The sequence below is a fragment of the Gossypium hirsutum genome, chromosome A01 (genome assembly GCF_007990345.1).
Source record: "Gossypium hirsutum isolate 1008001.06 chromosome A01, Gossypium_hirsutum_v2.1, whole genome shotgun sequence".
Lineage (NCBI taxonomy): Eukaryota > Viridiplantae > Streptophyta > Magnoliopsida > Malvales > Malvaceae > Gossypium > Gossypium hirsutum.
The window spans coordinates 6,552,416-6,577,489 of NC_053424.1; the positions used below are offsets into that span (position 1 = coordinate 6,552,416).

Here is a 25,074-nt window from a genome sequence, read left to right on the forward strand (position 1 = left end):
TTCCATTAGGACGTACTTGGGGATGAAGATCACGCCTAATTCCCATGTGAACTAAATCAAGTCGACTTTGAAGATTATCTTTTGATTTACCATCGACTTTCAAAATTGTTTGGATGATGTTCTCGCAGACATTCTTTTCAATATGCATCACATCAAGATTGTGGCGTAATATGTGATGCTCCCAATAAGGCAACTCAAAAAAAATACTTCTTTTCTTCCACAAGTCCGCCTCATTAAGGTCATCCTCCTCGTCAGATTCATCATCAGATTCATCCCTCGATCGTCTATTTGTTTGCCTGTTAGATGGTTGATTCAGCTTCCCGTAACTGAAATCCATATCTTTTAACATGAATAAGATTTCAGATCCAATGGTCAGCTCAGGAGCTTTTTTCAACTCTTCAGTACCGTCAAATAAAGCCCTCTGAAATCTATAGCTATGATTTTCATCTAACCACCAACAATGCCCCATATAGCAGAACTTCTTCCCATTATATAACCACTGTGAACACGTTTGAGCAGCACAACAAGGACAAGCATAATGTCCTCTGGTACTCCAACCAGATAAATTCGCATATGCCGGGAAATCATTAATTGTCCACAGCAAAGCAGCATGTAGGTAAAAGTTCTCCTTTCTCAATACATCATACGTCTCAACACCCGCCCATAATTGTTTTAACTCTTCAATAAGTGGCTGCAGATATATGTCAATATCATTTCCGGGGCCTTTCTCTCCGGGGATAATCATAGATAATATCAAAGAAGATTGCTTCATGCAGAGCCATGGAGGCAAATTATAAGGAACAAGGACCACAGGCCAAGTACTATACGAGGTGCTCATGATTTTAAAATGATTAAATCCGTCAGATGCTAACCCGAGCCTTACACTCCGAGGATCACTTGCAAAGCTTGGAAATTTATTGTCAAATGATTTCCATGCTAAAGAATCTGCAGGATGCCTTAATAATCCATCATCTGTTCGTTGATCATGATGCCACGTCATAAACTCGACTGTCTTTGGCGACATGAATAGCCTTTGAAGCCTTGGGATTAGCGGGAAATATTGCAAAATCTTGTTCGGCTTCTTTATTGACTGTGGCTCATATTCATCCTCATTAGCATCTTCTGCATCTCTATTCATCCAACGAGATTTACCGCAAACATGACAAGACTGTTGATTTCTCCGATCACCTCAATACAACATGCAATCATTTGGGCAACTATGAATTTTGTTGTACCCAAGGCCCAAATCTTTTATCACTTTCTTCATGTCTTTACATGATTGAGGGATTTTTGCAAATGAGAACATTTCTCTCAAAAGCTCTAACAGCATTGTCAAAGAGTTTCCGGTCCACCCTCCCAAATATTTTAAGTGGAAAAGGCGAATATAGAATGCCATTTTCGAAAATTTTGATCCCTCATAAAGTTCTTCATTCATTTCACCAAGTAACGTGTAGAACTTCGCCGCTTCTTCATTCGGTTGTTCATCCGGTACACTTCTTCTCGTTTCCATAAAAGTATTCCCACCGATATTATAATCATCGGATGCAACATAGTTTGGTGGAAATGATTGGAAACCTTCACTCCGCATATTAAATGCATCCCGCATCATACCTTCCATGTCATCTTCTCTAACATACTGACGATAACCACTATAAGGATAACCCAGATTAATCGTCGAAGAGGCTCCACTAGGTGTACACTCTCCATGGAAAATCCATTTTTTATACCCCCGAATGAAGCCGTCAACAATTAGATGTTCGTAGACAACTTCACGATAATGCCAATAGATATTGCCACACTTCTTACACGGGCAAAGAATCATATTCTCTTGGCTTGAATTGTGAAATTCAAAATCTAAAAAAGATTGCACTCCATTTTGATACTCGTTGCTTGCCCTTGAGAAATTCATCCAAGTCCTATCCATTTCGTAGTTGTTGAAGTCTAAAGTTGGCAATAAGTTACACGGGTAAGTTGTTTATTATGTAAGTCTTGATATAATATATATTTATGTTTTATGTAAGTTATGTAGATTATATAAGTTATGAAATTTGAACTTTAAACTATATGCTTTTAAGGAAATTATTAGATTAAACTACATGTATTAGTTAAGTTATGTAAGTTGTTATGTACGTTATGTGAGTTATGTAATTTATTTAAGTAATGATCAATATTAATACTATTTTGATAAAAATTAGTTATAATATATTTAAACAATGATCAATATTATTATATTGATAAAATTATTTATAAGTGGCCCTTCAGTCGTTGAAATTTTTAATTCTTTTTTAAGGTCGATAAAATTATTTATAAGCTCTATAGAACTTTTTTTGAAATCTTTTTTTATACAAATACATTTAAAAATATTAAATATTAAAATCAAACATTATTAATATAAAAAAAATAGTAATCTGAATATAATAATATCAAAAAAGAATCATAGTTTAATTTTTATAAGTAAATTGGAAATAAATTAAGGTTATATAAATATTCAATAGCGATAGAACTTTTTTCAAGATTTTTTGAATTTTTTAAGATTCATCATACGTGGCGTTGTTACACCTAGGGGGGATCCATTATATCTTGCAGCTCGATATAAGGGAACCCGTCAGGTTTCCAGCCTATATACTTTGAATCTTTAAAATATTTAAAATAAGGTTGGAGAGAAGGTCAGCTATTGTTGTAATTATAATGGACAAGCAAGCTACATATATGGTAATAAAATTGTTTATAAGCTCCATAGAACTTTTTTTTGAAATCTTTTTTTATACAAATACATTTAAAAATATTAAATATTAAAATAAAACATTATTAATATAAAAAAATAGTAATTTGAATATAATAATATCAAAAAAGAATCGTAGTTTAATTTTTATAAGTAAATTGGAAATAAATTAAGGTTATATAAATATTCAATAGCGATAGAACTTTTTTCAAGTCATTTTGAATTTTTTAAGATTCATCATACGTGGCGTTGTTACACCTAAGGAGGATCCATTATATCTTGCAGCTCGATATAAGGCAACCCGTCAGGTTTCCAGCCTATATACTTTGAATCTTTAAAATATTTAAAATAAGGTTGGAGAGAAGGTCAGCTATTGTTGTAATTATAATGGACAAGCAAGCTACATATATGGTAATAAAATTAATTCATACTTATTCATACTTAAGTTGAATCAAATAATAATTAAGTTGAACCAAATATAAAAAAATTAATTTGGAAACAAAATAGTTCTGCTCCAAACAGAACCAGCAATTAAATCTTTACAAAATCGCATCCCCAAAATATTAAATTTTCCAAAATCTCCATGATAAAACTATTATTGATTACAATTTTGAAATAAAACGTACCTTAATAAAACGTACCTGGTCTACTCCACTCTCACCAGCAAACATAGGCTGGAGTCCAAAAAGTAATATTTGTTAAGTAACTTAAAGTGAAATGCATAGAAATAAGGAAAAAAATTTAGCAACGAAACCTGTACGTACCTAGAACAAATGTCAATGGCTGTGGTGTATTTAGTTGCACCAAATATTATTTCAGGTCCTCGATAGTACTTAGAACATATGTAAGATTATAAGAGTAGCACCAAATATATTTCAGTTTAAGCAAATATAAAAACTTTATCTATATCAGTACCAAATATTAATTCGAAGATTAAATGGCAGCTTCAGTTGAACCAATACTTGCAAGAGGAGCAGGAAGCAGTAACTGAAATACATACAACATTAATTCACTAATACAGACACATGGAACTATATCCTAAAAGTCAAAACACAAGGAATTAAAGTATATGTATCATATTTAGTATACAATATAATTTTACTTCATATATATTACTTCATATTTAGTATACAATAAAATTATTACTATCATTTGGATGACATACAGTTTCCAAATTTATTGGGTCCATCTACTTCAACTTCTGCAAGTGCCCACTTGTACCAGGATCAAAGACACTGCCAATGAAGCTGTACACCTCAGCAAAATCTGCCAAAACTGCACTGTATAGAAAGCACACTTATCATCAATGGGACAAAGGAAACTTAAGAATGTGATGACAGAACTACTCAAGAAGACACTGATTATCACGTGTTCTTATTCATACTTATTCATACTTCAAATAATAATTAATACTATTTTGATAAAAATTAGTTATAACTTTTAAAGACATTTAAAAATATTAAATATTAAAATCAATTGCTTCAACGCCAATCAACTGGAATTTGCCAATGACCATGAAAAACATCATAATATATTGAGTCTTACTGCAATTTACTATATCCAATATAAGCTTGCCATTCTAAATACCATTATCAGTGCCATTTTCTTCCTTCACTATAGCATTTATTACCTTCAATCCACATCTCATTTTATAATTAGAAATTGAAAAGCATTTTCAAACAAAATATAACAATTTTTTATATAAAACATAAGCAACAGGACAGCATTAAACTCTTCAATCAATCTAAGTCCACACTAAACACATAATAGAAACATGAAAACAGACCAAAAGAACATCTAAAAAAACAAAATGGAATCACCATTATTATGAAAACATGAAAATCATACTAAAGCAAAGACTAATTAACCTAACAAATGCTTTAAGTTTTTCTTTTCTTTTCTTTGTGCCGTTGAACATCAACTTCAAAATGCACAGCTTTAAACAAACCAACTTTGCATGTGCAGAATCATACTCCACACAACTCATAAACATTAACTTCTCCTAACCAGAGTACCAACTTTATGTTTACAGAGGCCTTGATGAAAACTAACATAACTGTTGATATATAACTTATCTAATAAGAATCACAGAATATGCAGAAAGTACCTGAGTATTTAGTATCAAGAGAACCATGTATTCAAAGGAAAAGGGGCAGAAAATGATCAATGTATGCAAAACTTGGTCTATATTTCAAAACTGGAGTAAAGCTTTCATCTAGTACCAAATACATACATATATAAAGACACAAACACACAGGCATACATCTTCCATTTTCACTGCAATGGAGAAAAGCTGACATAGATGGAACTTTAGAAGCAGGAAGCAGGTGCACATTGTTCTGCTTCTACTTGGAAACACTATACACCCTAGTTTCACATGATGTCAAAAATATTCCACAAGTAACTCCTAACAACAACATACTGATTTACCAGATTTATTTATTCCTTATCACTGTAATCCATTTTGGGCTGTTATATTTTAAGCAGCAAATGAGGTCACACCCATTATGCTTGTTGCAGCAATAAGAGAAATCTTAACAGTGGTAGGCTTACGTCATCTAATTGAACACTAACCCGATCTTGAAAGTGGAGTAGAATAAATCTTAAGACCCATTATGTTTTTATATTATAATATATTTAAACAATGATCAAACTTATTCATACTAGATTGCTAATCCTAGCAGAAAAAATGCATGATTCAGTTTCTAGAGATGTTGAATCTTTCATCATAAACATTAAAAACATAAAAGGAAAAACATGTTGAAAGAAACATAAATGTTAGGGAAGACAATGTTTACCTTGATTGAATTGGAATTGTTTTCTTGAGGGTTTATTTGGAGATGCTTGGGATTGATCTCTAATAATGTCGAGAGACTTCCCTACTCATTGCATTTGAAGAACAGAAGTCTGTTTTTGGTCGACAAAACAATCAAATGAGTTCTAAAAATAAACAACATTTAATGATTGGTATAATATTAATTATATTTGCTAATAACAGGTAGGAATAAACAAATAAAATGATAAAAAAAATAGAAGCTACAAGAATTACTAAAAATAAAGCTACGTCAACACAATGTTTTACTTTAATAATTTTTTTAAAAAAACTTTAATTTACATAAATTTGTAAATTATTAAAATAATTTTTTATTCAAATAATAACTGGTCATAATTTGATATATCATATATACAAATGAACTTCAATTAATATTCACTGTATATATACGATTTATTCATAGTTAATTAAAATAATAAATAATAATATCTAAGAACTTTTCAATCGTAACAACAGAATTTTATAATAAACAAATTTTAATTATAAAAATTATTAAATTAGTCTTTACTTGTATAAAGTGATGATTAAAATTCTTGTTAACTAAACCTGTTTAGATTGTGTTATTGCGGCATCACAGTGATGATATTTAAATGAATCAGCAAAAGCAAGCACAGGAGGAGAAACCATAAGAATGGCAAGCAAAGACGACGAGATAAAGCCATGACTGAAACTACTTACCCTGCAAATGTGTAGACTAAGATTTGGACTAAGAAAAAAGTGAACACTCAGACAAAAAATTAAAGCTTCTAATATTATGCTTAGTAAGTAACAGTAAGCCCCAGTATCTTCCATGATTGAGAGCAATATTAAAATCAAAGATAGTACAATTTTTTGAAAAATCGAAAATAATTTTAGTTTCGATGTTTTACAGTCTTGAGACACAAACTTTTGTGTCTCAAGACTCCGATCATGATTATCTTAAGGCTTGCTTGGTAAGTCTAGAGACTTGTACCCAGAAATGTACAATTTGATTATTTTTGTTCTTAGGATCTCAAGACATAATCATTATGTTTTGACAAAACACTAATGTGATATTAACTAAAATGAACATTTAAATGCATTCAAACACCAATCAATTTATGCAAAATTAAGCAAATTTTAACTCAATAAATCACCAAGTCACAAGTAAGTAATATATATATACTTTAATTCACCAAAGTTTTTTTACCTTCCATAAAATCAAGTATTATTATTTTATAACAAATGTTACCATAATCAATTCAACTAATATGATATAAATTTATCTAAGCTTAATCACCAACTTACCCCTTATATATATCAACAAAGACAATTATTAATTTCCCCAAGGATGATCACATGAAAATAACTATATTTTCCTCATCAATCTATTATTAATTTAATCATTACTAATCCATCCTATATTGATACCATGCAAATTGCCTCTACTCTTGACTTTTCGCAACTAATAGCTAAAGCCCTTTGTGCACAAAATAAACAAATACAATGAAATCAGGTCACCCTAATGAAGACCATTGTGAGAAGAAATAGGACCAAGCTCAATACCATTAAAAGAAACAAAATATTTAAGCAAGGAAACCTACAGCACCATCCAATCAGCCTAACCTTTATGGAACGCCATACGTTCAACAATGAACATAAGCTTATGTATTTGTATTTGTAAACAAAGACTTAGAAATTAAAAGAAACAGAGACTTAGAAATTAAAGTTACCTGACCTTCTGTTTGCCAGTGAAGGAAAAAAAAACCACCACTCCCCATGAAAATAAATGAAAGTAACAGGATTAGGAGTGTTAATAGAACTTCAGAAACCAAATAACTGCGCATCAATTAGGATTTAAAGCAACACTTACGATTTATATTGCCGTAGACAACAAGCAGATTGTTCAGCAGCACAATGAAGGCTCGTCAGATTGGTCTGTGTTAAAATAGTCATAAATTTTGACATTTTATTGATAATGAATTTCTACAACAATTTCAAATTTTAAGATGAAATACAAACGAGAAAGAAGTGCAAACTGAAAAGATGATAAATTTAAAGAATAATAGAAAAAAAAACGTAAGAAAGGTTTGAATATTACCTAGGGAGATCTGGAGAGTGAAGTGGAATCGAGGATTTGAGAGAGAAAGAGAGTTAAAAAAGGGGATGAAGATCGATTGAGAAGAAACACCAAGCTCAGGCCTTCAATCGGTGAAATATGGAGGAAAGCAACTTAGGGTTTGATTTGGGGAAACTGAGGGTATAGGGAAAAATTTGTTTTGGGAAAAAATACTAAGTATCGGGGCTTAACTTGGGGATAAAGAGAATGAAAGAAGAACGACGCCGTTTAACCTATTAAAACTCAAATATTTGCGGCGTTTTTATTTAAAACGCCGGTATAGGTCAACTTTTAGTGGCGTTTTTTATTATAAACGCCACTAATGCTCATTTTTTGTGGCTTTTTTTGAAAAAACGCCACTAATTCACAATTTTAATTTTTTTTTCATTTTTAACATATATTTTTTATGCTTTTTTATTTCAAATTTTCTTGCTGAGATTATCATTTTTTATATTTTTTTATTTAACTTAGTAACTAAAATATTAAATTTTAACTTTTTAAGTTTTTATTTCCAAAATTAAACACTAAACCTTAAATCCCAAACCCCAAACCATAAGCCCCGTACCATAAACCTTAAAACCCAATCCCTAAACCCTAAAACCATAAATCTCTCTAACCCAATATACCCCTTAAATATTAAATATGTATACTCTTAAACCTGCTAACCCCTAAACACTAAATATAACCCTAAACCCTAACCCTAAAATCCTAAAACGCTAAAAATAAAATCTTATTGCTTACCAGCTAAAAACCATAACATTAAACCCTGACAACATTACCCCTAAATCCTTAAACAGTGCTAAGACCCTGACCCTATACCATAAACCCTAAACTATAAACCTTAAACCCCAAACCCTAGACCATAAACCTTAATTAACCCCTAAAGTATAAATCATAAACCATAACCCCTAACACCAACATCTATCCCTTAAACCCTAAACCATAAAACATAATTCATAAACCATTGACCCTTAACCCCTAAACTCCTAACCCTTAAACCTTAAACCCTTAAACCCTAATATCACTAAACACTAATATCTTAGACCCTAAATAATAAACCCTAAATAATAAACTTTAAAACACTAAACCCCTATCCTTTATCCTCTTAACCCATATAAACCCCTAACACCTAACCCATAAACCTTAAACCCATATATATATCCCTTAATCCTAACCACTAACCACTAACTCTTAAACCCTAAACCCATAACCTTTTAAATTATAAACCTCAAACCCTAAATCATAAAACATAAATCATCAACCATAAATCATAACCCTTAAACCTATAAAAATATTAAATTTAAAAATTAGTTTAAATAGAAAATTTTAAATTCATTTAAAAAATAAGTTAGACTGAAACATTTAATACTTGAGTTTGGTCTAATCCGTTTTCAACTTCATAATATTTTATGAAACGCCGCTAATGCCATTGAAGTTCAAACAAAACGACGTCGGTCTGCTTAATGTTTTAGCGGCGTTTTTGTAAAAACACCGTTAAAGATTGATATATTGCGGCATTTTAAGTAAAGCGCCGCTAATGCCATTGAAGCTAATTTAAAACGACGTCGTTTGCCTTAACCTATTAGCAGCGTTTACAAAAAAACGCAGCTAATTATGCGACCTATAGCGGCGTTTTTTACAAAAATGCCGCTAAAGTGCGAGCTATTGTGGCGTTTTTAGGAAGGCGCCACTAATGTCATTGAAGCTCATATAAAACGACGTCGTTTTGTTTAACATTTTAGCGGCGTTTTTCTAAAAACGCCGCAAAAGGCAGAACTCTAGCGGCGTTTTTTTTAAAACGCCACTAAAGTTTGATCTGTTACGGCGTTTTTGGGAAAACGTCGCTACTGCCAATGAAGCTCATGTAAAACGACGTCGTTTTTGGGAAAACGTCTTGCTTAAACTTTTAGCGGCGTTTTTGAAAAAGCGTCGCTAAAGGTCGACCTTTAGCGGCGTTTTTTTAAAAACGCCGTTAAAACTCCATCTATTTGATTTTTTCCGGCATTTTCTTTTAAAACGCCTCTAAAAGTCTGTTTTGGTGTAGTGTGAATGTTCTACCAAGTGAGGTTCTAAACTTTCAAAGACTTTCTGAAATTTCATAATAAAATCATTTTAGTTTAAACAACATCAGGTATAAAAATAGTAAGCTCATTTGCATGCTTTGTACTTATGGAATAATTTACTCATTTACAGTTTGGTGTCGCCACACTGTCAGGCGGCACCCTTAAACTCTTTTTTCCATCTGCCAACAGAAAAGGAAAATTTACATATCAAGTTCATGAATATTTTAGATCAAGTTACTCATTATGAGAATAATAAAATGTGAACCCAAACATCTTACTCTTGATCATCTTTTTGGTGAATTACAAGAAGAGGGTAAAACCTTAATAGCAATGTGATTAACGCGACTTGAACCCAAACCACACCTAAAATAGTAAACACCTTAACTATCATACCCATACACAAGTTCACACACTAAAAGATTTTAAGTTGAACTTCCAACCAAAAATTTTAAAAGATTATAGTGGGACAAAAGAACAAGAGAAATAAAGGTACCTCTAAATTGACAAATTTTAGATGAATATTTTTAAAAAAATAATAGAAATCACAACAAGGGCAATCAACCACCACCATGCATTATGATTTTCAAAATGGTCCCCTTATGGGCCATAAGAAGCATGCTAGATTCAATGTATTTAACTAAAGTTTAGGCAATAATAACTCATTCATTGACTATAAATATTTAGCCTCCCATTGTTAAGGAAAAATCAGCCAATCACAATAATAATACTTTCGTTATTGAGAATTTAAGATAAACAAAAAAAGGGTAAAATCTAATAATAGATGGAATATTATACTCCATAAAGCATTCCCAAATAATCAATAAACCTAAAGAAGTTTCTAAAAAAGTTTTTTCTTTTAATTAATATATGTGCTATTTGAGGTCAAATTTTTTAAAATTATTATTTTTTAATTGAAAATGGTTTAGGGTTTAAATCCAATATTTTTCTTACCAACTTACATTTATTTAAACCAGACAATATTAATGTAAATAAATGCATTTTTATTTTTATTTTTTGAGGTTAAGATTAATTTACTACGTTTGTAAATGCTGAATTTGGCATGGGCTAATTAAGAAAGATAAAATAAGCCATCCTAGAAGTGGTTGTTGTTGAATCTTCCAACGAATTAAAAATAAAAATAATGGTCTTCACGTTATAATCATAATATAATTTTTATGCAAGTCAACTATATATCTAGATCCAAAACTTTAACCTATTCTATAATAGGGTATTGGATCTAGTGTTTTGGGATCTTTATGTGTTATTATTGTTAGTATGGTTAATTATTTTTTAAAAATTCAGTCATAAACTTATTACTGATTTGGCACCTAAAAAAATCAATTATCCCCCCAAAATAAATTATGCATTCTGGTCTGATCAGAAATGCAAATGTTTTGTAATGTCTAAGATTTGTAAGGAACGTAGGATTGTGTGGAGCATATGAGGTAGAACTTTGGGACATACTTGATGGTTTTGAATAGGTTTAGAAGATTGGTTGTCGAGATATGTTGTTAGAACCAGATTGTTTGGAAGCGTTGCACCATATTAAGGGAATCTGATAATTAATCCATCGAAATCACATATCGCAAATGCAATTCGAGATTTGTTGAGGCATGATTGGAATGCTAGTTTAACTCATGTGTAACGTGAAAGCAATAGGTTGGCTAATTGTTTAGCAAAGGTTGCAGAAAGAATGGACATTGGCACCTTTGGTCTTAACCCCCTCATTTTGCTCTGAATGTTCTACATGAAAACCTTACTAGTTTATATCTATTCGTAAATTAATTATTATGTAATAGTCTAGAATGCCCAATTTGTAAACTAAAAAAATTATGTATTTTTGAACTATCATGTGGCTGAAAAAGTCCCTTAAGTTTGTATTTTTTTAGCCACACAATAATTTAAAAAAACATAAAATTTTTTAGGTAATTAAATTTTTTATGAACTAAATCATAACTAAATTAATTAGTAATTTAGTTATAATATATTTTTTTAATTTACTTATAACTTAAAAAAATTTATAACAATGTTATGATTTGAATAAACTCCTAGTAGAATTTGGCCTAATCATACTATGTTTATTATAATTTTTATTATTAAATAAAAGGCAAATTATTATGGCCTCAAATTTATTTCCGTTGTGGACCGACAACTCCTTTTGTCAATTGGTCAAGTAACGAAAGTTACGGCGACTAGAATCTCAAAAGAATATCCGGTAATATGCTGTTTTTGACTGTCACACACAATCTTCACTTATCACATCTTTTTCAGAAATACATAAATAAATAAATATAAATTTGATAAGCTGTCAATGGTTGAATTAATAAGCAACCGACCCTATCGTCATGCAACTTTACCTCCCTATATAACCCTTGGTTCGTATCCTTCATAGTCAATATTTGACTTCATTGCACTTTGAAAATTAGGCTCTATTCTGAGTAAATCCTCTTTTATCATTAATTAAATACTTTTGAGAAGCAAAGCAGTAATTTTTAAAAAATATATATTTACAAAAGAGATTATAGTTGAGGATAAAAAATAAGTTGTTTATATGAAAAAGAATTAATTTATCTTTAGTCACAATTCAATAGATTTAAGTTTGCGTACATGAGATCGATTGAGTCTTAATTCAATTGGTATAGGTATTGTTGTTAATGTAAAAGGACGTGGATTCGAGTGCACTGAAGCGTATTATCTTATTATTTATGAGTTGGGGGAGAGACTATGAGTAATTTTATGTATCGTCTCTTTATAACCAGACAATTACAATTACATCTATTGTGATTCTCAATACAAGAGTCAAATTAGAGACCAACATCCATGTGACCCCATAGACCTCTTTTAAAGATTTCAACGTGTAAAAGAAATTGATATCTTCTACTTATGTCGTATAAATTATCATTTCAACTATATACTTCTCCCATAATGATATCTATGCTATCTAGTATCGGGAATCACAATAGGTTAAATAACTATAAAACGAAAAAGGGTTAATATATATTTTGGTACCTATATTTGGTTTTAAGATTCAAATTGGCAGTTAAATTTTTTTTGTTCAATTAGGTATTTGAAATTGGTTTATTTTGATCCAATTAAATACCTAAACTTTGACATCTTAGTTCAAATTAATACCTAAACTTAAGTTGTTGGTTCAAATTAGTACTTACGATAAATGACTTATTTGAATTAAATTAAACTATGAAACAAAATTCGAGTAACTTAAATACCAATTTAAACATTAAAAGCTAAATTTAAATAACTATCAAAAACTTGAAAAAACCCATCTATAAATTAAATATAATTTATTATTAAAATCTAATTTTAATGTTAGAATGGATTGTTGGCACAGTATCAAAATATCTCAATTATAACCCACAAAACTAAAGAAAAAAAAAGTAATGATGAAAATTAAATAACAATGAGGACTTGATTACCAACTACTCAAGAGTATTCGAAGCTTTCCTTTATTATTATTATTAAATGACATATTAATATATTTAAGGGGACATTGTTGAGCTAACAACAAAAAAAGGTAACATGAAAAAAACCTAATATCTTAGGAAATTGTCTGTACTAATACCAAATTACCAACCAAACCACATGGTATTACATTTGATTGTCTTTTTTTCATCACATGCATGAGGAGTTGTGTCATTCATGCCCTTATTTGAGCACATAATGCTACACATTTGTCATTATGGTTGACCATCACATAAATATTAACAAATACATAACATGTAGTTTAATAGATATATTTTTTATTTATCTATTTATTCAATGATCACTTAAAAAAACAAGAAGCCTGGCATAAATGTGATGTGACAATTAACTAATATGTATTTTTTTTCATATGAGGGATGCATGATTTGATTGACCATATAACTAGTATTTGGAAAATAATTTTTTTATCCAAATAAATATATAAGACTTTGTGATTATAATTATATGTGTAAATTTTAATCAAACTTACAAAACATCATGTAAATAAATAAAGTACATAATAACTCATAGTTAAGTGTATTTTTTTAAAAAAAATCAAAGTTATTTTCAACTAAAATTTGAAAAAATTATCCATGTAATAAATTTATTAAAAAATATATAAATTAAATGTGATTTTGATTAAAATAGTAAAAACTAAGATAATAAAGCCCATAAATTTTTGGGTTTAAAATATATAATTTTATATATATTTATCTAGATTTATCAAAATATAAAATGATATAAATACTCTCGAAATAATATTTAGTACTTTGTAAAATAAATAATACAATACAATAGTAGATCGAATTATGAACTTCATGCTAATTAACTTGAACCCCACACAAATTTACTACTGAGCTAGTAACGTGATTAACATCCTTGAAATTATATTAAGTGAACCATATTGGGTGAAAGTGTTGATAAATTATGCTACACTAACTCATGATGTGAGTGAAAAAAATATAAAATTAAAGATCAAATGAAGTTTTAGTTAAAATAGTGAAGGCGTTAAAAATTACTTGTTTTTTTTTAAATTTCACATTATTTGAAATGACAAAAATATATTTATAATAACTTTTATTATTTTATAAAAGCAATAGTATTTAATAATTGTTCAACTGAACTGAAACCTGATTGAGAATCGATACTATAGGTCTGTTTGATAAATTAAAAATTTAAGTGTTGAAAAATAAAATATTAAATTTTTAATGCTAAATTTTGGAACAGGTGAATTTGTACTAAAAATTTGTTTGATAAATTAGTAAATATAAGTAATGAATACAATTATGTTGTTTGATAAAGTAAATACTGATTTTAAAAGATTATTTATCTTTTTAATTTTTAATTTTTAATTTTATTAATATAATATTTTATATTATTTTAAATAAAAATACATATATGATAATTGAATATCTTATTTAAAATTTTATATTAAATAAAAAATTAAAATAATGATCAAATACGATATCTCACTAAATTATGCATATTGATTAGTCCAAACAATTTGTCCTAATACATATAAAAGAGAAGATGATGATAGTGATCCAATTAAGAAACTACATTAATTATTTAGATTATTCAAACACCATTATTTGTCATGTTGATGCTCGTGAGTGCTGACAATTCACCAACATGGTTTATTAATCGAAGGCAACACTCATGTGAAGACATAATTATAATTTAACAAGGATTAAATTAAAATTTCAAGATTTCGATCAATATTAAATTAATTTTTTTAAATATGTGTATATATAAATTTTCAAGTCTATATTATGAAAATAATATTAAATTTATTTTTTGAGAGAAATGAAATTTCATTAACAATCAAAGTGCAAAAACAAATAATATTAAAACTTTAAACTTTATGTTTCCAAGTCTTATTAAATTTCTACTATTACTTAGCACCTCAAAATACAAAATAAATTTATATATTTTTATATTGGTTAAAGTGTGCCTATAATCTCTCTAATTTCTAAAAATTAGGAATTTAGCTTCTTTAATTTTTAGATTTTAAAATTTAAATCTAACTAAAAGCGTATCTAAGGAGTTTGGCAAGGGTCTGATAAGGATACTTTAAAATTTTAAATTAGTAAAGATAAAATTACACTTTGATTGCCCGTAAAAATGATAAAATTTTAATTTAATCTTTTAAAAATTATAAAAAATATAGGGTATTCAAATAGTGAATATGCGTTTTTACTATCGTAAAAATTGCAATTTAATTTCGGCCACCCCTAATCAATTTTTTAGCTTCGTCCCTGAATCTAACTATTAATACTATTAATTTTTTATTAAATTTAGGTTAATTACACTTGAAATTTGAAAATTAAAAAATTAAACGACTAAATTATTAGAAATATAAATACAGAAACTAAAGATTTAATTTTCAAAAAAGTAGAAGCATTTTAACCTTTTACATATATTCTTCAACTTTTAATAGTGTGTGCTTATGAGGATTTACAATTTAGAAAATTGGTTGCTTTGGCTTTTGCTTTTTGATCCAACTTTTTTTTATACATTGATAACCCATCAAAAAGTACAGTATTGATCAAATTAAAATATATTTTTGATTAAGATCGATTAATTGGTATCCCATTCATCAGCATATCCACTAGATTATCCTTTGTTAAAGTTTTATGCTTTAATTTATATTACATTTTTCATGATCTATGCGTTTACAATGTAAGCATCAATGTCTATTAGTGGAACAAAGAAGAATCAATTCTTAACCTGCTTTCTACATTTTATTATATAAAATATTCATTTGGTATGAATATTTAAGTGCGGATTGAATCTTAATTCATTTGTTATGAATATTGTTGTCAATATAGAAAGATGTAAGTTCGAGTGTGCTGAAATACATTACTTACCTATTAATGGATTGGGAAGGAATTATGAATAGTTCTAGATATTGATGGATTGAGGAGTGATTATATTTTTGAATTCGAAAAAATATCTTATAACTCCTCCAAATTTTGTTAATTTTATAAAATTAAGGAGGATAGTAAGTACCTATATCTTGAGCTTAATTTGGTAATAAAAATTAAAATAATTTTTTTAGAAAAAAATTTCTAATTTTCAAAAACTCAAAAAAGTTACTTCATTAAATCAATTAAATTTCCTTTATTACAATTTAGAAAATAGAAGGAGAAGAAACTAAAGTAAACTCAACTTCTGAAATTAAAATTAGAAAAAGAAAAAAAGAGGAAGAAGAAGAAGAAGTTTGCATTTGCTTTTTACTTTTCTAATTTGTTTTTCTTTCCTACTCCAATGGCGTCCACACTAATTTCTACAATATAAAAATTAAGAAAAATCCAATTTTTTTCAATATTTGTTATTTTTCCTCTATAAATAATCGTCTTCCTTTGTTCACTTGCTCATTAACTAGCTTCACACACACTCTCTCTCCCTCTTTTTCTGGTTCAAAGTTGGGTTCTCAGTTGCCCTGATTCAGGTACACTTCTTTATCCTTATCTTTATTTGATCATATCCAAATCTGGGTTTTCTCCAAAAACTTTGAAGTTTGTTTTTTTTTTCTGGCAAAGAGCTATATTTTCTCCTAAAACTATGGGTTGTGTAAAAACCTTTTGATTTTTGATGATTCCACTTTTCTGGGTCTTGGACAGATTTTGTTGCTATTTTTAAACCCAATTTTGGTTTTTATTATTTTGGTAAATTTAGCCTGTTTAATGGTGTACAGGGATTAAAAAGAAAAAAAAGCTAAGTTCTATATTCGGGTGTGGCAATGGCTACTAATAACAATAATAGCAAGTTAGAGAAGTTGGCTTCCATTGATGCACAGCTACGTGCTTTGGTTCCCGCTAAAGTGAGTGAAGATGATAAATTGGTGGAGTATGATGCTTTGCTTTTGGACCGGTTCCTCGATATTCTTCAAGACTTACACGGCGAGGATCTTAGGGAAACGGTATGTCATTCTTCAAGAATTGCATATACATAGTTTGATGTTTAAAACTAATGCATATGGTAACATTATACTACTTTATTATCAATTGTTTGTACATTGATTTGTGAGAGTTTCACATTTGGATTACTTAGAATCTTATTTCCTGGTTTTATGTATTACTTTCAGATACGGTTCATAGTGTTCTTTGGAAGATGCTCAATAAATTGATTTGATCTTGAAATTTGTGTTGTGAATTACAGTGATAAAATTGTACCATCTTTTTGTGTGGTTGATTTGATTAGGTTCAAGAATGTTATGAACTTTCTGCTGAGTATGAAGGGAACAGTAACCCCAAGAAACTTGAGGAGCTGGGGAATGTTTTAACTAGTTTGGATCCAGGGGACTCCATTGTTATAGCTAAGGCTTTCTCCCACATGCTTAACTTGGCTAACTTGGCTGAGGAAGTTCAGATTGCTTACCGGCGAAGGATCAAGTTGAAGAAAGGTGATTTTGCCGATGAGAACTCTGCGACAACTGAATCGGATATTGAAGAAACTCTCAAGAGACTTGTGGTTGATCTCAAGAAGTCTCCTGAGGAAGTTTTTGATGCACTTAAGAACCAGACTGTGGATCTGGTCTTCACTGCTCATCCTACCCAATCTGTTCGTAGATCTTTGCTTCAGAAGCACGGAAGGTTTGTTCTTCGATTCTTGTAGCTTAATGTCTTTTTTATTACATCTTGAGAAGTACAGCAAAGAAGCAATTTTGAATTTAAAACCTGTTGTTTTCATTACATCCAGGATAAGGAACTGTTTAGCTCAGTTGTATGCTAAAGATATTACTCCAGATGATAAGCAGGAGCTTGATGAAGCTCTACAGCGTGAGGTATATCACTGTGTCATGATATTTGTTTATCTGTAAATAAACTTGCTATCCATTTCACAAAGGAGATGACTTGTTCTCACTTGTTTTGTTTCAATTCCTTTTCCATGTAGATTCAAGCCGCATTTCGTACAGATGAGATTCGAAGGACTCCTCCAACTCCCCAAGATGAGATGAGGGCGGGAATGAGTTACTTCCATGAAACAGTATGGAAAGGTGTCCCCAAATTCTTGCGGAGAGTTGACACAGCTTTGAAGAACATTGGAATTAATGAACGTGTTCCCTATAATGCGCCACTTATTCAGTTTTCTTCATGGATGGGTGGTGATCGCGATGGTACATTCCTACTTGGATAACTGAATATAAAAAAAGGCTTTACCCTGTAGTTCAAAAGCTTTTCTTGTTAATATTTGCTTGATATATAATGCAGGCAATCCAAGGGTAACTCCTGAGGTCACAAGGGATGTTTGCTTGTTGGCTAGAATGATGGCTGCCAATTTGTACTATTCCCAAATCGAGGATCTGATGTTTGAGGTATTTAGCTTGTATCATGTAACACTTTCTTATGAGCTTTATTTGAAGGATCCATTTTGGGCCAATCCTTATTGATGTATCTTTGCAGTTGTCAATGTGGCGTTGCAGTGATGAGCTTCGTGTTCGTGCAGATGAACTTCATAGATCTTCAAGGAGAGATGCTAAACACTACATAGGTATACTTTTAGAAATATGCCGGTTTCCATTTTGTTTACCTTTTTTCCTAAATATAGATGATGCACTTTTTACATAAATAGCTGTTCCGAATGGGCTTTACATACATTTCATGTGACCATGTGAACAAAAATGTAAGTCCAGCTATTATTTTTGCATGTGTTTTCAGAATATACTTTGAAGTATTGAGAATACTGTTTCTCTCTCTAATTCCCCATACGGGACAGAATCTTCTATAGTGTATCTTTTATAAAATGCTCAAAGAATATATTTAGACTTTAGGGAAGTTGAAACTAGATATGCTTCTCTGACAAGATTTCCAATGCCATGTGATGATTTACGCGACTTGGAAATGATAGTTTCTATAATATCTTGCTCAATTGATTTCATGTCACTGGTTCAGTTCTCATTTGATGTTACTTCAATGCAGAGTTCTGGAAAAAAGTTCCTCCAAATGAACCCTACCGTGTTATTCTTGGTGATGTTAGGGACAAGCTGTATCAGACACGTGAAAGGTCTCGCCAAATGTTGTCTCATGGTATCTCTGACATTCCAGAGGAGGAAACTTTCACCAACATTGAGCAGGTCTCTTTCAGTTTATCATATATCAGTCTTATTATGAGTTTGGAATCCACCTACTCATCATGAGTAAAATACAGATTTACATTAGATTGCCCCTCGGCTAACATCTAGCCTTAATAACAATAGGAAAACGGCCTGGAAAACGGCCTGGAAAACCCGATTTTGTAACTCTTCTCCTTTTTTCGTTTTATGTGCTGGGACAATAATGCCTTGAAAATTTCCATTTCACTTTCTCTGCCCTCATTGTAACATCTGCCCTAATTAACTCTTTGATCTTAAATTTTATGCAGTTTTTGGAACCGCTTGAACTATGTTATAGGTCACTTTGCTCTTGTGGTGACCGGCCAATTGCTGATGGAAGTCTTCTTGATTTCTTGAGGCAAGTATCAACTTTTGGCCTCTCACTTGTCAGACTTGACATTCGGCAAGAGTCTGACCGCCACACCGATGTCTTAGATGCCATCACCAAGCACTTGGAAATTGGTTCCTACCGAGAGTGGTCTGAAGAACAAAAGCAGGAATGGCTATTGTCTGAACTAAGTGGAAGGCGTCCATTGTTTGGTCCTGATCTTCCTAAAACAGAAGAAATTGCTGATGTTTTGGATACCTTCAGTGTCCTAGCAGAGCTCCCGGCAGACAACTTTGGAGCATACATCATTTCAATGGCAACTGCTCCTTCTGATGTTCTTGCTGTTGAGCTCCTACAGCGTGAATGCCACGTGAAGCAACCATTAAGAGTTGTTCCACTGTTTGAGAAGCTTGCGGATCTGGAGGCTGCACCTGCTGCTTTGGCTCGGCTCTTCTCGATAGATTGGTACAGAAATCGGATCAATGGCAAGCAAGAAGTCATGATTGGGTATTCTGATTCGGGTAAAGATGCTGGCCGTCTCTCTGCTGCCTGGCAGTTATACAAAGCTCAAGAGGAGCTTATCAATGTTGCTAAGGAATTTGGTGTGAAGCTAACGATGTTCCATGGTCGTGGTGGAACTGTTGGAAGAGGTGGTGGTCCCACCCATCTTGCTATATTATCTCAACCACCAGAAACAATTCACGGCTCACTTCGGGTTACAGTTCAAGGTGAAGTTATTGAGCAATCGTTTGGAGAGGAACACTTGTGCTTTAGAACACTCCAGCGTTTTACTGCTGCCACACTTGAGCATGGCATGCACCCACCAGTTTCACCAAAACCAGAATGGCGTGCACTGATGGATGAAATGGCTGTCGTTGCTACTGAGGAGTACCGTTCCATTGTCTTCAAAGAACCTCGATTTGTTGAATATTTCCGCCTTGTAAGTGAACTTGCATTATCATGTTCTGAACACCATGCCATTTGTTCAAGTTAATTAAAGCAGTTTTGGATTAACTAATACCTGTTCCTTTTTCTGTAGGCTACACCAGAGTTGGAGTATGGTAGAATGAATATTGGAAGCCGACCATCAAAGCGGAAGCCAAGTGGGGGTATCGAATCTCTTCGTGCAATCCCATGGATCTTTGCGTGGACACAGACAAGATTCCATCTCCCTGTTTGGCTCGGATTTGGAGCTGCATTTAAACATGTCATTCAGAAGGACATTAAGAATCTCCTTATGCTGCAGGAGATGTACAATGAATGGCCTTTCTTCAGAGTGACAATTGATTTGGTTGAAATGGTCTTTGCAAAAGGAGATCCCGGGATTGCAGCCTTATACGATAAGCTTCTTGTTTCTGAGGAACTCTGGTCTTTCGGAGAGCGGTTGAGAACCAACTTTGAAGAAACTAAAAGCCTTCTCCTCCAGGTAAATTCCCTTGGCCTGGATCGCATATAGATGCTTCTGGTTACTTACATCTTTCAAAAAAATCGAGCAACTTACTCTTTTCTTCTTTACTGTTTATCAGATTGCTGGGCACAAGGATCTTCTCGAAGGGGATCCCTACCTGAAGCAAAGACTCCGGCTACGTGATTCATACATCACCACTCTAAATGTCTGCCAGGCCTACACACTCAAACGTATCCGTGACCCAAATTACAGCGTGAAGTTGCGGCCACATATCTCTAGAGAGATCATGGAATCAAGCAAACCTGCTGATGAACTTGTCAAACTGAACCCAACAAGCGAGTATGCCCCTGGTTTGGAGGACACCCTCATCTTGACCATGAAGGGTATTGCTGCCGGCATGCAAAACACCGGTTAAACACCGACCTACTACACGAGGTGTGCTTATAGTCTTTTAAGTCCAGAGAAGATGAATTATTCATCAAAGACTGATGTCATTTCGGCAAAAACCTTTCTTATAGGTAAACAAAAGAGGCGGATATATATATAAATGCTCTTTAAAGCTGTATGATTATGCTGTTATGCTTTTAAGACTCGTTTTATTTTTTTATATATATGTATTGCGGCAAGTGTTTATTATTGCCCAAAAGCGGATTGGAATGGAACTCCATTGGAACTGATCCATTATGCTTTAAATACAAGGAATGCCTTTTGAGGCTTCTGGTTTTTGTTTTTACGTATAATCTTGGGTCTTTTTAAGCTTATATAATTTACAGCTTCTTTATGCATGCATGTATTTTTGTATTAATCTAATGAAAGAATTTCATATGATTAAAACAAAAACAGACTAATAGTTAAATGGTCAGAAATGTAATTTCCCTTAATTTTTTGTTTTTTTTTTGACAAAAGCACTTCCACAAAATTCTTGCAAGTGTTCAAATTTCTAATAAAGATTTGGGTGATCGGATCCGAAAAATTGGCTTAAAAAATGTAAAATCATTTCAAATATAAATTAATTTTAGGCTTGGCTCGATTTGTTTTCTACTTTATAATATATTGTTTTATTTTATTTATATATATATATATAGAATCTATATAAAGTAAATTTAAATATATAATAATATAGTGTATCTTTCAATATATAAGATGCTGGAAATATGCATACCCTAAAACATACTTGAATTAAAATTTACAAATATAGATGAGTTTTAACAAAATTTGAGATTCATATTTTGATTGAGCTTAAACAAACATAAAATATATCAATATTATATATAAACTCAGCCCTCATGAACTTCTTTAATTATTATGTAGATTTTCGTATTACGAGGTAAATAATATATATTCATTTATAGATTGATTAAAATTTTTATTAAATTGTACAATAAATATTTAAATAAAGACTTTATAACAATTTTTTTCTTAAAAGTAAATTAAAATTTAGATTTTAAAATCAACCCTTTTTTGGTTTCTTCCTCCTTTTTCTCCCTTATAAAACATGTACCTAAAGTTATTTTATTTTCCTCTTAATTATGTAAATAATAATAAAAAATTATCATTTCACTAACAAAATTAAAAAAAACCAATTAAAAGCAGAATAAAGAACAAGTCTCCCTCACTATTTTTAGATAATTTTAGTTGCTTTTCTTCAGGTTGGTTTGATTAATTAAAAATTCCCTTAAAAACAAAAAAAATTGAATAATTTCCATAGCCGAAAAATAGCTCAGTCCCTCACTATAAATTTACCATTTTTTTTACAAACTTCCATAACTAGAAGAAAACTAATAAAAATAAAAAATAAAAAAATATAATAATATAATAAAAAAATGGGAAAAACATCAATCGTGGCCCTTGTAATTTCATTGGCAATATGCCTAATTTAGTCCCTCCTTAGCTTATCCCATGCTTGTTAGATGTAATAGGAAAAGTTTATTGTGACACTTGCCGAGTTGAATTTGAAACTAAACTTAGCCAACCTATTAATGGTAATATGCAAACTATATCTAACTTCACTTAAACTTTTATATTCGTCATATATTCGGACATAAATACGTTTACTTCTTTTTTATTTGCAGAAGTGAAAGTGCATTTGGAATGTAAGAATCGAACCGACGAACGAATAGTATATAGCAAAGACGCGGTTTCAGACAAATTGGGAATGTATAGCATCCCGGTGGAAGGTGATCATGAGGACGAACTGCGCGAAGTGAGCTTGATAGAGAGCCCGAGGAAAAATTGCAATGAGATGATGGAATCGTGGAGGAAAGCCAGAGTGATGCTGACGAGAAGAGATGGGGTGACCGATCTAACTCGACAGACCAACAGTTTAAGGTTCAAGATAAAGGCGGAGGATGTTGATACTAAGGCATGTGTCAAAGTGCTTGAAGAAATGGGCTTCGTTGTTGATGGTAAGACGGGAGTAGTTGAAATTCCGTCCTAAGCTTTTTTATTCACCAATATTTGTATGATAGAAGGAAGATTTGTAATAGAAATTTTAAACCCATTTTTTATCCTTTCTTCTTCTTTTTTTTTCCTTGAATAGTAAATAATGATTTAATCCGAGTAGATTAAAAAATATTTAAAACTAATTTATGATCAGATCAATTGAGATTTTATAGATATAAAACCTGAATTAATGATTTTTATGGTTTACATTGATTATAGTTTATTAACCAATGTATCCGTAGAGTTATTTATCGAAAATTTGATTGATGGAAGCTTATCAGAATCCATTTATCTTCGAAAAAGTTGAAGACAATGAGATCCTATTTCTCTTTGTTCATTTTATGCTACAACATACTACCATTTATACGATTGGAAGCAAAAAAATTAAGGTTAGGAGAAATTGTCGATGCATCAATCATCTTTTCATTCAATTCAATCCAACACTACCCTATCCATTATTATTTGTTTAGTGGAAACTTTCTTTTAAATACTAGAATTTATAATTTTATTATAGTGATAGAAATTAATTTCATCCTACTTCTCCTTTGGAAAAAGCTTTAAGTAAATAGAAAATCTTTTTCTAATTTAAAACTATTAGTGACATAATTATTTCCGACGAAAGATCCAACCGAAAATACTTATTTGTAATGAAAAACACCTTAAAGCAGCCATTATTAAACCCAAGCGTGCTTTGATTGAAGAAGGCATGGAAGCCATTAAAGCAAGCATTGAAAGAAATGGAGGAATTCCATACGAGACGAAACGACGAAGTCCAGGGGAACCTGATCTTCATCATCATTAATAATCATGAATTTTGTTTCTCCTCTCCTTTACCACTTTTCTTCGGAAATAATAGTACCCGCAAATGGTGGCTTAGAAAATTTTGTTTGAATATATGCTAAAACAAATCATTTCCAATTCCTCCATCTTAATTTTCTTTTTCAGTTAAGTAGAATTTTGATTCAATAAAATTAGACTTTTCATAAGATCATTTATTAAAAATGCTCAGCTTACTCAAAAATGGTACTTGCTCCATCCCTATTCGAGCTATTATCATGATTCATCTCAATTTCAAACATATTATCATGATCGAAAATTTATTTAGTTGTGATGTGGAGAATATTTATTTGCACTTGTTAAGGTTTGAACCGCTACTCTCAAATGTTATTAATGACATCAAGTGGTAGTACACTTACCCATTAATGTCATTTAAGGGCATGAGTTTAATCTTTACTAAGGTCCCCTTGATGGGTTGCTATGCTCTATGTGTAGTCCGGTCCAACAAAATTCTCTCGTTTTATTCAACCTACCACCTTAAGTATTTGAACTCTTCAAAAAGTTGGGAATGAAACCTCAATCAAAAGTAATACCTGTTGTTCCAATAGGGGTGGAAGCGTGTAAATTATTGTACTAAAAAATCACTCAAAGTTCAATTCCCAAGAAAGAGAGGTGGATCACAAGGATCTCTTAAGTACCAAGTCTTTCCTTAGTTAGAATATCCTTTCTATAGTAATTTAATAGCACAATTAAATACTACTATTATACCCTCAAATACTGAAAGAAAAATAAGACAAGAAATAACACAAGAGTTTTAACGAGGTTTGGTAAATTATACCTACGTCCT

The 25,074-nt window shown here is 31.1% G+C and overlaps 1 protein-coding gene and 1 long non-coding RNA gene across 2 annotated transcripts; both read left to right on the forward strand.

Annotated features, from left to right (window-relative positions):
* Nucleotides 1-16,194: 16,194 nt before the first annotated feature.
* On the forward strand, nucleotides 16,195-21,741 carry LOC107917197 (phosphoenolpyruvate carboxylase). Its single transcript, XM_041075041.1, has 11 exons — nucleotides 16,195-16,629; nucleotides 16,876-17,100; nucleotides 17,382-17,773; nucleotides 17,880-17,964; nucleotides 18,075-18,297; nucleotides 18,392-18,495; nucleotides 18,584-18,671; nucleotides 19,100-19,254; nucleotides 19,542-20,540; nucleotides 20,640-21,026; nucleotides 21,127-21,741. Exons 2-11 carry the CDS (start codon nucleotides 16,921-16,923, stop codon nucleotides 21,421-21,423), a joined length of 2,910 nt encoding a protein of 969 aa, XP_040930975.1. The 5' UTR covers nucleotides 16,195-16,629; nucleotides 16,876-16,920; the 3' UTR covers nucleotides 21,424-21,741.
* Nucleotides 21,742-22,777: 1,036 nt separating this feature from the next.
* On the forward strand, nucleotides 22,778-23,515 carry LOC121204698 (uncharacterized). The gene is made up of 2 exons (XR_005899887.1): nucleotides 22,778-22,990; nucleotides 23,081-23,515. It is a non-coding gene; the product is annotated as an uncharacterized lncRNA (long non-coding RNA).
* Nucleotides 23,516-25,074: the final 1,559 nt, after the last annotated feature.